Genomic DNA, 15,155 nt, shown 5'->3' with positions numbered 1-15,155 from the left:
TAAATATCAAGTAGCATATAACTTAACACATTATTATCAAATATTTATTGTTTTGATGCTTGTCGTATGTTCACCAATGGTTTGAGTCAACTCGTTTGCGTTTCGGTGCAATCCCGAAAGACTACATGTGTAGTGATTGTCATGCGTCATTTAAAACCCTAGTTTAAATGTAATGAGATGTGCGTTATAGATCAAGTGATCTTAAGTTTGAATTGACGGAGTTTGGATTAACGGAGTTAACCTGAAATTGTCGAGTGTCACAACGGTGCCGGTGAGTCATGTGTGTGGATGGATCTGAGTGTAGGATCGATCTGCTTCGATCAAGATGTTTTGTTTCCTTCTAATTATATTATTTGCAGGCTAAGAAATCAAACAAGGATTTGACAAAGGTGGCTCACAAAGTTCATTTCGATGTTGAGATTGCTGGAAAACCCATTGGTATTATTATTATTATTATTATTATTATTATTATTATTATTATTATTATTATTATTATTATTATTATTACTAACATATTATTACTATTATTATATTTATTACTTATTAGAAGAAGATTACTAAATTAACATTGTCATCCAATAGTTAACTAACGGTCAACTGACAGAATGAGCCAAAATTACCCGCCGGAGAAACACAGAGGCACAACATGCGCAAATTCTTTTTCAGTGGTTATTCCATCTCGCGACAATATTACCCAGGGAGGCAAACGGTAACTTTCTCGTTAATAAATAGTTAGTATCAATGTTTTGAAACCCGGCCCGGATCGGGACCCGGCACAAACACCGGTTCGTTTATGGTATTTAGCCCGTTTTATAAAAACCCGGCCGGTTCTTGCGGTTTGCGATCCCGGTGAACCGCCGGGTGAACCGGTAAAATGTATAAAATCTAAGATTCCGGCGAAAATTCCCGCCGCAATTACACTCTGTGACTAAAACTAAGTGAAGTCTGCGAATGAGAGAAAAGGATATGGTTGCGAAGGAGATGGAAATGAAGATTATGGGACCGATTCAGTAATAAATCTTACCTAAGGTGTGAGAAGAGATGAAGTTTTGGTGCACTCACCCATGGAGAAGAAGAGCTGAAGCAGAGAGGACGTCGCTTGTTAGATTTAGGTTAAAAGAAACCATTCATTTTTTATAGCCATATATTTTAACCTTTTATTTATTTAATTTGTTTATAATTAAGATAAGCTCCAGATTCATATAAATCCACGTTTTTACTTAACATCATGTTTTTAAGTTTATTACTTCTTTTTTATTATTATTACTATGTTAGAACCCGCGTGATACACAGGTTAGTAAAAAATATGTAATAAAAAAAACGTATGCAATGCACAGGGCAATAATAAAACAAAAACGATAAATAAATGATAATATAAACATTTACAAACATTTTTGTTAATATCATAAAATTACCAATAGCATACAAGTAATAGACATTAGTGTTTTGTAGTAGTTAACAAAGCGATAAAATTTGAAAAGTCTCATTTTATAAATTTGATTTAATCAAAGAACCAAAAGGATATAATTAATTTATCGAAATCCATGTTTTTACCAACGAATCTCCTATGAATGTTTTAATTTTGTGTTGCATTCGATAAATTGATACCCATGTTGATGAATATGGATTGAAACACTTGTAAAAAGAAAAAATCAAACAACCCTTATAATTCCAATGTAGAGACGAATGCAAAAGCAGACGGCGATAGTTAAATGAATATGTATAGTCTAATCGCATTTATACTTTGAATTAGGATATAATCATTATAGAATTAGGGTTGAGGATTACATAGAATTGTTAGGTTTAAGCCTGAATGATGGAAATTGAATTGCTTTTAACATAGTCTGGTTGTTTACATAACCCGCTATATGTGAATTGAATTTTAATTTTAATGAAAAGGAAAAAAAAATAAAAATAAAAATGGCATGTGGCAATTTAAAGAGATTTGAAAAGTATTTTAATGAAAAGGAAAAAATAAAAAAAATGCTAAAATGCCATGTGACAGTTTAAAAAAATTTGATGAAAAATATTTTTGTAAAAAGAAAAAAATAAAAAAAAAATGCCAAAATGTCATGTGATAATCTAAAGAGATTTGATGTAAAGTATTTTAATAAAAAGGAAAAAAATAAAAAAATGGCAAAATGTCATATGGTAATTTAAAAAGATTTGATAAAAAATATTTTAATGAAAACAAAAAAATAAAAAAACATGTCAAAATGTCATTTTGACAATTTAAAGAAATTTGATGAAAAGTAGAACAAATTGTTGTTGAAAATCCACTATTTTATTATGTAGGTAGATTATTATTATTATTATTATTATTATTATTATTATTATAGAGTGTATTAGATTTATATATATTATTTTTGACGTCATCCGGGTCAAACACCGGTCCGCCCTTCCCATTCGGTCCGACCTTTGACCCGGTAAGACGTCTGGGTCGGGTCTGAAAACATTGGTTAGTATTTGGACCTTTATATTTACCCATATATTCCTTTTAATTTTAATTGTTAATAACTTTCCACCAACGATTTTTCAACGACCATAACTTTTTCACACGCTAATACTTTTTATAAAAAAGTTACACCATAAAAATGAGCATTTTATTGTCTTTAATTTGGGTATGGTGTTGCTATATTTTTTCAAATAAAAAAATTAACATATTACGTATAGGTGTTCACAATTTGGTTTTAACGGTTTCCATGTTATACCGTGAGCCAAATTGTTTGTTTGATTTTTTGTTATTGAGAACCGAAACTTAATCGTTGAAACTTTAAACTGAATCGTTACTAATGGTTTGGTTTCACGCATTGAGCTTCAATAATAAGTTTACCGTCAAGTCCGATTTTATATGGTCAATTTTCTGTATAATCCATAAACAAAACCGTTTGTTATGGTTCGAACAATCGGAAACCGGCTGATCAAAAGTGATAATTGATTCAAACGTTTTCAAGGTTTCAAACGAACATTGAACATCCAAAATTGTTACATGATTATTATGAATTTTGTTTCCAGTACAAAATGTCACTATCAGCCGCTGTCTACCCACCAACTCCCATCGTGGCACGAACGTAGCCCATGGTTGGTGGAAAAGGAATATTATATACAGCTGACCGTACCTGTTTGGAAACCTACCTTCGGCTATAAATACTCCAACACCTTGGAACGGTATCATCATCTTATCTTCTCTAGCTATTTCTCTCAATATACACATATTCAGAGCAATCTAGTCTGATTCTCACGCCGGATGGTGGTCACAAGGAGGACCCCCCCCCCTTCTCAGTGACGAGCTTACGGTGTCTGTTTTGCAGGTCGAGAAGAATAACCATCTTTGCCGGACCTAACCCTAGTGGGAAACATCTAATTAACCCTAAGATTATCCGTAATCTGCCGGGGTCATTTAGTGTTTCTTCACGCGGGCACCCATCTAGTAAGTTATAATGCTCATAAATAGCTAGGACTGAAAAATTAAGTATAGATAGAAACATGAGATATTAGTAACCTTAGGGACCAAAGTTAACTTCATTCTTTTTTCCCAATTATTCGCCACATTTCCATCCCCGCCCCTTCGTACACCATTTACACGTGGCAGATGAACAAAACCACCAACAAACCAACATCATTTCTTCCTGTCATCCACCTCTTCTTCTTCTTCTTTCCTTATGCATTTTATTTCAGATCCTACTAATCAGCCTGCAGAGAACACACGGTAATTAATTAAGAATGCTTCTTCTTTTCAAATTCAAATCATGAAATCTATTAATCTAATCCTGTCGAAATTTAACAAATGTTTTTGTATTGTTTTTTGTTGTGCTAGATAATATAATATATATGTATATATATAGTGGTAAGAGGCAAACATGTCAGATGCAAAATCTAAAGGAAAAGGAGGAGAAAAATCAGAGTATGATGCCTACTTTGAGTTGGTTCAAAGCAGGAAGAAACTGTCTCCTTCCTTGCAGGAGAAATTAACCACTGCTTTCTCAAAGATCCCAGTTTCATCGTTTCCTCTAGTACCCAGAGGCAAAGGTAATTTATTTATTGTTAGTAACCAATCAGTTTTCTGTTTGATATAATTATTATTGTGTATATAAAGATATTATATGTTTTATATATTCATATCAATATTTTCCTCAAAAGAAATTAATACCGATCATACATTTTCATATGCAACACGTCAACTAGAATAACATAACTTCGTAAGGTATTATATATTATTAATCAACTACGTCAAATAGAATAACATAACTTCGTAAGGTATTATATATTATTAATCAACTATACAAGGATACATTATAATAGTGATATATAATAGTTACATTATAATAGTTGCAATAACTTCGGGTGACAATAACTATTATAGTGATATATAATAGTTATATATAGTGGAATCATGCTGATACATTATAATAGTGATATATAATAGTTACATTATAATAGTTACAATAACTTCGGGTGACAATAACTATTATAGTGATATATAATAGTTATATATAGTGGAATCATGCATAGTTTGGAAATGAAGTTTGATTTATCCTCTCGTCAGAAAGCGGTGTTTGAGTGTCTTCGGCTCCTCGGGTTCAGGATTTCTTAAGTGTTCTCCCTATTGAAGGATTGGGCCAACATATGTCAGCTTTGGAGTACCGGGCCATCCTGAAGTATCGGTTAATGATCCCTTTGTTTCCGATAGATGAGCCGTGCCCGGTTTGCCTCAAGGTTTGTTGGATTCTTTTGGCGAGCATGCAGTTCATTGCAAAGAGTTGTCTGGGTTTAAGTACATACATGATTTGTTGGTGAGGGATGGTCTATGCGATGTTCTTAAACGAACCGAAATTTCAGCTAAAAAGGAAGCCCCCGTAAACTTTCTTACGAATCCTCTTGAAGGAAGATCCACATTACGACCGGCCGATATTCTTGTTTTTGGGTGAGTAGGGGGAAAACACGCTTGTGTCGACCTCACCGAAGTGTCCCCTCTTGTTGGACTTAGGGGCAATGGGTTTGTAGCAGGTCAGGCAACTTTGAAGGCGGCATCGGGGAAGGTTGCTAAACACGAGAGAGCCTGTTTGGAGAATCAACACGTGTTTATCCCCTTTGCCTTTGACACTTTTGGTTTCTTAGCTCCGGATGCCGTGGACCTTTTGAATAGAGTTCAGAAAGTCGTGGATAGTAACTTATCGGCCCATAAGAACCGAAACTTTGTTTTTAGTAGGATTGGGTTTGCTATCAAAAAGGGGGTTGCGGCGCAGCTTGTTGTCCGCTTACCTGTCACTTCATTATAAATCGTTTGGTTATCCTTGCTAAATTGGTATGAGTTGTGTTTGCCGTTAAAAAGGATTAAAAACTGAATACTATTTGGAGTTTAAATAACTTATATATTCTATATAAGAGCATTCTCATCCCACCCTCTATCTCTAAACCAAAAATTACACTAAAACTCACTACATTTTCTCTCTCTATTTCAATTAAATAATACTTTTTATACCTTTTATCATTACCTTTTCTCTTTCCTTCACTCACAACCACTCTCAAAATATATTAAAAAATTATAGGGGATGAACAGTAACTTTTCAAATATACAGAAAAATCACTACTTTCTCTAAAATATAAAAACTCTTTACTCACAACACCCTAAATCACTTTCTAAATTATAAAAACACCACTCAAATAAAATGAAGGGTGGAATGAGAATGCTCTAAGACATGTTGTATTATGCTTTATAAGTGGTTGTGAATTTATAAAGGGGCATTTACATATATCCCCTTCCTAAAGTCATTTATTACATATTTTCCCAAACTAAAAAACTAAATTACATATTTCCCCTTTCTATGACACATATATTACATATTTTCCCTTTTCACTAAAATTAACCTATTAAATTCCCATTTTACCCTTAAATACACAAAATGATTCTTTACATACTTTCACAGCCAAATTTTCTAAATGATTTGATTCTTAGTTATATGTCAAAGCCTCAAAGGAATCAACAAAATAGTTTCTTGAACAACCATTTCTCAAGAAACAAAATAGATTATATTTTATGTTGCAGACCATGCCACTACAGCCAAAGACTACTAATACCCTAGAGTTCATCGACGGAAACCACCGTAGGATTTCGTTCATGTGGTTAACCAACGTCCATCTCTCCGCCTTGGTTCACCACGGGTATTGCAGATCTGAACAGTGGTCCAACAATGGTGGAGCTTGTGCAGATCTGAACATGGTGGCTTCTTGTGTGGCGGTGGCGGCTCGTGATATCCATGGGTTCTTGTGTGGCGGCTCGTGACGGTGGATAAGGAGGTAGTGGTGGTTCCGGCTGGTTATAAACAAACCCAATTAAAGATGCTTAGATTTAGGATTGACAAGAAACATTCCAATTTGGTTGTGGGTATTATATATTGATGAGGGTAAATGAGTAAATTTATATGAAAAGGGGATATATGTAATTGATTTGTTAAGGTTGAGGATATATGTAATTATGTGTCTTATTAAGGGGAAATATGTAAAAATCTCATTAAATAACACATGCTAGCAATTATTGCATAGCCTTTAGTAAATAAGCTAAAACGTTATTCTCTTTGTAGTGATTGAAATTCAAGCAGACACCACAATAGCCGATGCTGTCAAGATTCTATCAGAATCCAATATATTATCAGCACCCGTGAAGAATCCGGATGCGGGAGACACAACAGACTGGAAAGAAAGATACCTCGGAATCCTGGATTACTCCACCATAGTTTTGTGGGTGTTGGAAACTGCAGATTTGGCTGCTGCCGCGTTAACCGCCACATCAGCAACTGCTGCAGGACTAGGTGCTGGAGCAGCAAGCACTCTTGGAGCTATTGCACTAGGTGCCACAGGCCCGGTTGCTGCAGCCGGTCTAACTGTTGCTGCAGTCGGTGCAGCCGTTGCTGGCGGTGTTGCTGCTGACAAAGGAATGGGAAAAGACGCCCCGACCGCAGCTGATGAATTGGGGGAGGATTTTTATAAGATTATCCTCCAAGAAGAGCCTTTTAAGTCTACCCAAGTGAGTTCAAACTCACACCTTTGAAAGCCTGTCTTTTCTCCATTGCAATATAGAAAATGAATGGCATGTGTCTATTTCACAGGTGAAATCCATTGTGAAAGGTTACCGTTGGGCCCCTTATATTCCCGTCTCAACAGATAGTTCTATGTTGAGTGTGCTGTTGCTTCTTTCCAAGTATCGGTTGAGAAATGTGCCTGTTATAGAGCCCGGTAATCCCATGATTAAAAACTTCATAACTCAGTCCGCAGTTGTTCAAGGTCTTGAACAGTGCAAAGGAAGAGACTGGTTTGATGCCATCTCTGTGCATCCTATAAACGAGCTTGGCCTTCCTTTCGTTTCAAAAGATGAGGTTCGAGTTGTCATTTTACTAGTTTTATTGTACGTTCAAGAGTTAATTTTGATGATCAAAGTTTTTCATGCTAAGGTTATTAGCAGTCAAAGTGATGAACTAATTCTTGAAGCTTTCAAGAAAATGAAAGATAACGAAATTGGAGGTCTACCGATTGTCGAAGGCCCGACAAAGAAGATTGTGGGTAACTTGAGCATAAAAGATATCAGATTTTTGTTACTCAAGCAGAAGCTTTTCACCAACTTCAGGTATGTTCTGTTAATATATTTCATTGAAAGGTAGTGTTTACTGTTTCCACCGATAGAACTCAATGATTACAAAACAATAACTAATTTGAATGAACTAGCCGCTAACCTAGAGTTAACATCTCTTATACTAATTAACAAACCCACTAACATCCACGGGAATGGTTTATCGATAATAGGCCCTTTAAACTCCGCAACATTGGGGACTAAAACACCCCTGAATTCTAATGAGCTTACTTTTACCACTTGTTACTACATTGAAACCTTTTACTTTAGAATATCAACCGGTTGCACATATTATAACATAGTCGATGAATACACTTTTTAAGTTGTCTATAAAATTTTGGTTTGCAACACGAAACAATCAGGTTTTGTGAAAAATAATTAGAGTAATTTATCTTGCGTTCGGTTGAAAGTTTAGCTCCAGGTTCGGGTCGACCTGACTTCATGTATTTATGTATATCCGGGTTAGGGTTAAAATATTTGACACGAATATAAATACGGGTCATGTTCGGGTCCACAATTCAACACATCAACCCGACATAATTGACACACTCGTGATAGTTTTGGCCCATTTTATGGGTAAATAGAATATTAATCTTGCTGTTTCAGGAAGCTGACAGTAAAAGATTTCATGACCACCATCGCTGCAACATCGGAGGAAAACAAGAAAGCTGTCTCACCAATAGCATGCAAACTTGGATTCACTCTTGGGGAGGTGATAAGCGCACTGTCTACAAAATGTGTTCATAGGATATATGTTGTGGGTGATGCTAATGATGTCATAGGCATCATCACACTGAGAGATGTGATATCTTGCTTCATAACTGAACCTCCAAATTACATAATGGAGGTCCATGGAGCTGCAGTCAATGAGCTTCTAAGCAAGGATAAGAGTAGTAAGTGAGGTTAATTAATTATTAGGTGGAATGTAACCAACACTCCCCACGTTTGACTGATCATCTTGTGAATCAAAACCAGGTTGTTGTCTTCTGTTTAAGTTATATGTTTCATATGTGAAGTGACTATACTCCACGTCGGTCAAGAAGGAAAATTATGTGTGTAAAATGTTTAGAACCTTTTTGTTTTTCGACTGGCCAGTATGTAACAGGGTGACATGGTAAATAGTTATAAGAGATACCAATAAAGGTGAAATGAAAGTAAATCAAATTTCAAATACCAACTAGAAGAAACTTAAGTACTTGATCATATTTCAAATATTAAACGTTTTGAAAAAGATTGGTCTTATTAATTTCCCTTACAAATTGTTGGTTGCACCATCACAAATGTTGTCAAAGGTGCTACAATAATGGCCTATGGTCCTCAATACACAGATATGCTCAGTGTTGACGTCGTCGAATTAAGGTTATGGTCAACTCCAAGACGGTGACGGTTTATATATTTTCTTAACACTATTCGCTATATATTTTCTTAACGCTATTCGCCAGCGCTACAAGTCATTCTTCTTATGTGTAGGCCTAGTAGGTGTGTCACATCAGTTTTTTTATAGACAACATATTTTTACCTTCCTACACTGCATTACTTATCCTTTTCACCAAGGCCGGCTCCGAGAAGGCGAAAATTTTTTTGGGCCAAAGACGAAAAATTTTTTAGGCCTCAAGTAAAATAAACATTTTGTTGGGTTTATACAATTTAATTTTAAATGGCCTTACCAGATTATGATTTGAATTGTGTAAAAAACTTTTGTATAAAAATAAGCTTATAATGGTCTTGAATAAGATTAGAACCCACAACCTTTTGATTCGATATCATACCCCTTTACCACTACACCAAGCTAGTGGTTACGTAATTTTGTTGAAACATTGATTATACATATCTTTTCTGATAAAAATACATATAATTTTTTTTTGAAAAAAAAAAATTTCGGGCCTATGGGATGTCGGGCCTATGGTCGTCGACTACCCTGTCATGCCTCAAAGACGGCCCTGCTTTTCACATGCAGCTGCACAAGCCAAGAATAGCCGCATGTGGGAGGTGTAACCAAACGCAACATGTCATAAGGGCAGTGCCACCTTGACATTCTCATAAGATACCGATGGCAAACCCTCCTTGCGTGCTTTGTAGTTAGTAATCCTATTAAGAGTTTAATCATCTCAAACTATAACTGCCTAATCATAATGTCAGACAATAATAGACAATAACCGCGATGAGCTCAAAGAATCTAACATATCACATGATTGGTTTCGTTAATATTTTTATGTGTAAACTCTTAGTTTACACTTTTTAATGGTGTTTGGAATTATCCGCAATACCTGAATGATTTTTTCTAAGACATGATATCAACCGTTCATACCGGTTTTAACGTTTCAGGCTTGACTCGCCAAGAACACATTCAATAAGAAAACCCCCCACATTAATTTTGAGTTTTATTAACAATTAAGAACTATGCTTAACACCCATTAATCATATTATTTTTATCCACCGTTTTCTTTTTCCTATTAGGCAAACCCATTTTTTTTTCCTTTGAAGAATATGCGCGCGCACCTTTAATATAACTAGTTATTGCCATTTATGATTTATGAATATACCTATTATTCATCATTTAACATATTTACACAAGTTGTAAATTAAATACTCACAAACTTTTAATAGAACATTAAAGTTATTAATTTACACAAATCAATACATTTTTTAAAATATTATGTTGAAGGAGTATTTTGATTCATTTATTTAAACTTAACAAGAAATTAGTTAATTAACAAAAATCGGTTTTAATACCCTAACTTGTTAGAAAATCAAAATCACTAAGGCTTCAAGCTAGGATGCGCAGAAGGGGGCTCTTACGGGGCATCGAAGCCCCTGCACACCGCCGAGGGGCACTCAAAGGTGGAGTGCGTAAAGGGGTAGAGGGTGCTTCAGAACGACCGGCGCTTTTTTAGTGATTTTTGTGGGGCCTCCTTCTTTTTATTTTCTCTCTCTCTCTCACTCATATATATATATATATATATATATATATATATATATATATATATATATATATATATATATATAAGGGTTCAAATAAGAATAAGAAAATTTCTTAAGAATGGTAAGATTCAACAAATTTTTGACATTTGGCATTACAAATGATGGTAAAAGAACAATTCTAGGAAACTATGTCGGTTATAATGATGAAAGAGTAATTTTAGGAAACTATGTCGGTTATTGGTAATTTTAAATCTCAACCATTGATTAACATGATCCAATGGCTATGATTTATTCCTATTCTTCTTAGGAAACTATTTATTTTTAAGATAACCCTCCCATATATATATATATAGGGTCAGGATCATGAGAGAACTTTTTTTAAACTGGGAACCATGAGAACCATTTTGGACCACAAAAAACCCAAAAATAAAAAAATCATAAAATAAAAAAAAACACAAAAATGAAAAAAGTAGAAAAACCAAAATTCTTATTTTAACATCCCGGTTTCATATATAAAAAAACTCAGTTTAACCAAATTATATACACATATGTATAATATATACATATATGTACATTTACATGATTTTTTTATACACATGTGTATAATTTAAGATAAATGACACTGTACATATGTGTATATTACGTAACTAAAGATTAAATAAAATTATACATATGTGTATAATACGACGTTTTTTTTTAATTTATTTTTATTTTTTTAATGAAACCGGAATGGAATATAAGAATTTTGGTTTTTTTACCTTTTTAAAATTTTTGTTATTTTTTGTTTTATGATTTTTTTTTAAATATTTTTTTCAAAAGTGTTTTTAGTGATCCAAAATGGTTCTCAAAGTTATCAATTTGTAAAGGGTTCTCTTAAAATCCTTACCCTATATATATATATATATATATATATATATATTGGAGCGGTAAAGGGGCTTTAAACCACGGTGAGGCATGTGGCAGGGTTCGAAGTCCCATTTTTTACATGACGATGACGTGGAGGAGCTTTAAAGTATTTCAATAGAGAACATGAATAATAGCCTAACCACAAACATACAATTTTTTAAGTTTGTATACCCAAACATCTTATTTTGCCTGAATCACATGTCTCGTCATTGTAATTAACTAACTAATTTACAAAGTCATATATTTTTTGTATTACCGTCAAACATCTTCTATCAAATGTAAATTCGTATTATTTACCTTGTGCTATCCCCCCAATGATCAGATCAGATAGCCCTTTGGGCAACCAACCATTTCGCTCTATCATTTCTTCTTTCTTTCATTCTAAATAGAAATTTATTTCATTATTTTGTTGGAGCCTACTTACACTTAAGTAACGCAAAAGGCAAAGAGATAATTTCCTGGAGTCCAGGGATGAAACTTTCCCAAACCAACAGTATATCCATGGCCAACATATATGCATCCATAACTTGCTGATACTCCACCGTATATCGTGGCTCCGGTGTTATACGACCACAAAACACTCCCCGTTTGGGCATCCATCGCATACAATGGACCTTTGGGAGCCACTGATCCTGCAAACACCAAACCCCTGGTTATAGACACTGGCCCTTCAGCCGAGTCGTTGCTTGGGTCAGCCGTGGTCCATAGAATTTGACCAGTATTTGCATCTAAAGCCACCCACCCACCCGCGGTTGTGGTTTGGTTAGATGGTGCAAGTGTGAATGGCAAATGAGCACCGTTGGCGATGTTGGTGTACACTCGCGTTCCATCTGTGGCTGCACCCCATATCCCTCCTCCCTCGTTACTTCCTGGTCCCGCAAGCTACAAGAAAAAAACAGTTGAAAAACATTATGAGGGATAAAACATTATATGTTTAACCATCATCTTTTTATATAAAACTAGGTTAGTTACCCATGTAACACACGGGTTAAAATAAGTATTTTTTTTAAATAATAACATAATTAGAAATACAAAAAAAATGTATCACATGTATAAAGATATATTATACGGTAAAAAATTACACATTACGCAATTTGGAAATAAAAAATTGTTATAAAGTTTATAAATCATAAATTATTTCTTTGTTATTTTCTAATCAAAACTTAGTTGTAAATGGCTACTTTTTTAAACCAAATCATGGACCAAAACTCATTCTAATCTTAGACTGTTTTGACATTAACAATGTTTGATACTTTAACCGGTTAGAGACACCCACCTGTTTCGTATTGGTTACTTATAAAAATCTAATATTAATAACTATGCAATATATTTTATATTATACAAATTAACATATTTATGATGGTATTAATTATTTTTAATTATGATGGAATTATTAAAAATTAAAAATAAAATATTAAAAATAGAAATGTATTTAATATGAGTGAGAGAAGGAAAATTTTTGTAAGGAATCAACATAGTAATAACATGTGTTATTTAAAAAGTTTTATTTATTAAATAATATAGATTGATGGTTTCAATCATAAAGACATTATATTATTTAACTTCATATTCGAAAGAAAAGAAATAAAATAATTTTGAATAAAGTTAGGAAGAGAATTTATTCTCTCCTTAAATCCGTTCATTTTCAAAAGTAAAGTTATGACTTATGAGAGAACATTATTAAACATTTTCCTTTTTTTTCTTCCATTAAAAAACTCATACACATACTTGTTTAAAAAAATTCCGTTTCTTTCTACTTCTCAACTTAAAAATAACATAGAATAAACTTTGGAATAACGTTAGACCATCAAATGTGGTTGCTCTATGGGCATCATAAATAAATAAATTATTATTCTTATTTATTTAATAAAATAGTTGATGCAAAACATATATGTAGAATATAATAAGTAATAATATAAAATGGTACTCGTTAAAAAAAAATAACGTAAAAAGTTATTATAAAAATATACTCCCTCCGTCCCATTATAAGTATCCTGATTTGATTTTTCAAGTCTTTCTTGTTTAACTTTGACCGGCGATATTTTTTTTTGTGTTATATAATACTTGATGTAAAATATATGAATGGATTGGGTTTTAAATGTTTTTTACATTGATATAATTTTCATCAAGTATTATATGACACGAACAAAAATATTTACGGTCAAAGTTGCAAAAGTAAGACTTGAAAAGTCAAAATATGACACTTATAATGGGACAGAGAGAGTATATAATAAATAAACATTGTTTGTTAATAAAAAAACGTTACTTTAAGAAAAAAGAATAATTTATCTAAAAACGTTATTTGTAAAGTAATTTAAACTATATTAAAACAAAAAAAAATATATAATTACACAAAAAAATATAAGAAAAAATAAAATTAATTTAATAGAAAAAGTTATTTGAAAAACAAATATAACTAAAGTTAATATATGTACTTTGAACCAAACAATTTCACCGTTGTCACGATCGAGTGCCCATGCAAAGCCACTCTTTTGTACAGCAACAACAACATCACGTAGCCTTTGGTTCGATTTGATCGTGAGCAACATCGGAGCCTCACTGAAGAAACACCAACCGGACCCCGTGCAAATTACGGGTAACCTGGGGGTTAGATAGATGTTTCCCACGAGGGGTTAGACCCGGTAAAGATGGTTCTTCTGATAACCTGCAAAACAGACACCGTGAGCTTGTCACTGAGAAGGGGGGGTTCCTCCTTGTGACCACCCTCCGGCGTGAGAATCAGACTAGATTGCTCTTTAAATATAAATGTATATTAAGAGATTGCTAGAGCAGATATCAGGTATAATATGATGATAATGTGATAGGATATGATGAGATGAGATGATCATACCATTTGGGGTATTTATAGCCGAAGGTAGGTTTCCAAGGAGGTGTGGCCGGCTGAATAGTATTCCTGTTCCACCAACTGTGGCCTACGCACGTGCCCTGCTGGTAGTTGGTGGGTAGGCAGCGGCTGACAGTGACCAGGCCTGCTGTGTACTATTCATTTTCCACCAACTGCCGGCTATGCACGTGGTATGACAGGAGTTGGTGAGTAGGCAGCGGCTAATAGTGACATACAGTACAGGAGCATGCTGCTCGCCATACTGTTGTCAATAAGCTGTCGTATCTTTAGTCAGATCTTTTGCCCATACCTCGTCAGGTACAGTACAGAAGATCTTCCCGTATCGTACGGACTGGCTTTTGGGCGGGAGTATTCCCCCTCCCGCCTTTGTGCGGGATTGTTCCCGGCTTTGCTCATTCCTTCAGGTGACACTGAGTGATTGAGAGCTAAGTGCCTTGTGCGTGTAGCCTTGCTGCGCGGGTGGCCTTCCCTGATAGCTTGTATCCGCAGCTGCGGGAACAGGCAGAGTCCTTCACCATTGGGAGGCATTTCCTGCGGGAACAGCTTGCGTACTGCGCGTAAGGACGTCACGTCTCTGAGCATGGTGGGTCCTGCGGATCCAGTTCGTTTCTGCGCAGACGTCCCTCTTCAAGGTGAGTCTTGCGGGTCCAACTAGGCTCTGCTGGGACCTACCTCTTCAAGTCCCCCCAGTCCAATGTTCTTCTCATGAATGTTTAATAAAGTGAGGTGAACTTTTGGACTTAAGCAAAGGGTTTTGAAAAGGGTTTAGTAAGGTTTTCCATGGGGATTCTGTTGGAATACCATATGCCCGAGACACATAATTAGGTTAATGTGGCT

General features: G+C 34.6%; 2 protein-coding genes across 2 annotated transcripts; one reads left to right on the top strand and one right to left on the bottom strand.

The window, feature by feature from the left end:
- The first annotated feature begins 3,845 nt into the window (after window positions 1-3,845).
- LOC143620568 (SNF1-related protein kinase regulatory subunit gamma-1-like) lies at window positions 3,846-8,645 on the top strand. The gene is made up of 5 exons (XM_077092238.1): window positions 3,846-4,029; window positions 6,582-7,024; window positions 7,107-7,373; window positions 7,449-7,621; window positions 8,231-8,645. Exons 1-5 carry the CDS (start codon window positions 3,861-3,863, stop codon window positions 8,523-8,525), a joined length of 1,347 nt encoding a protein of 448 aa, XP_076948353.1. The 5' UTR covers window positions 3,846-3,860; the 3' UTR covers window positions 8,526-8,645.
- Window positions 8,646-11,869: 3,224 nt separating this feature from the next.
- Window positions 11,870-14,010, bottom strand: LOC143620567 (uncharacterized). The gene is made up of 2 exons (XM_077092237.1): window positions 13,888-14,010; window positions 11,870-12,334 (listed from the first exon to the last, which is right to left on the bottom strand). The coding sequence occupies exons 1-2, from the start codon at window positions 13,999-14,001 to the stop codon at window positions 11,879-11,881; spliced, it is 570 nt and encodes a 189-aa protein (XP_076948352.1). The 5' UTR covers window positions 14,002-14,010; the 3' UTR covers window positions 11,870-11,878.
- Window positions 14,011-15,155: the final 1,145 nt, after the last annotated feature.

This window comes from Bidens hawaiensis, unplaced genomic scaffold (genome assembly GCF_021521415.1).
Source record: "Bidens hawaiensis isolate Kalapana, Puna unplaced genomic scaffold, B.hawaiensis_p1.1 tig00002617_1, whole genome shotgun sequence".
NCBI classification, from domain to species: Eukaryota; Viridiplantae; Streptophyta; class Magnoliopsida; order Asterales; family Asteraceae; genus Bidens; species Bidens hawaiensis.
The sequence above is the reverse complement of the archived record's forward strand: the minus strand, read 5'-3'. Positions and strand labels throughout refer to the sequence as shown.

Coding starts and splice junctions, on each gene's coding strand:
- LOC143620568 (XM_077092238.1), top strand. CDS start 3,861: ATGTCAGATGCAAAATCTAAAGGAAAAGGAGGAGAAAAATCAGAGTAT. Junction 4,030..6,581: donor TCTAGTACCCAGAGGCAAAG/GTAATTTATTTA, acceptor TTCTCTTTGTAG/TGATTGAAATTCAAGCAGAC. Junction 7,025..7,106: donor AGCCTTTTAAGTCTACCCAA/GTGAGTTCAAAC, acceptor TCTATTTCACAG/GTGAAATCCATTGTGAAAGG.
- LOC143620567 (XM_077092237.1), bottom strand. CDS start 14,001: ATGTTGCTCACGATCAAATCGAACCAAAGGCTACGTGATGTTGTTGTT. Junction 12,335..13,887: donor GTGAAATTGTTTGGTTCAAA/GTACATATATTA, acceptor TTTTTCTTGTAG/CTTGCGGGACCAGGAAGTAA.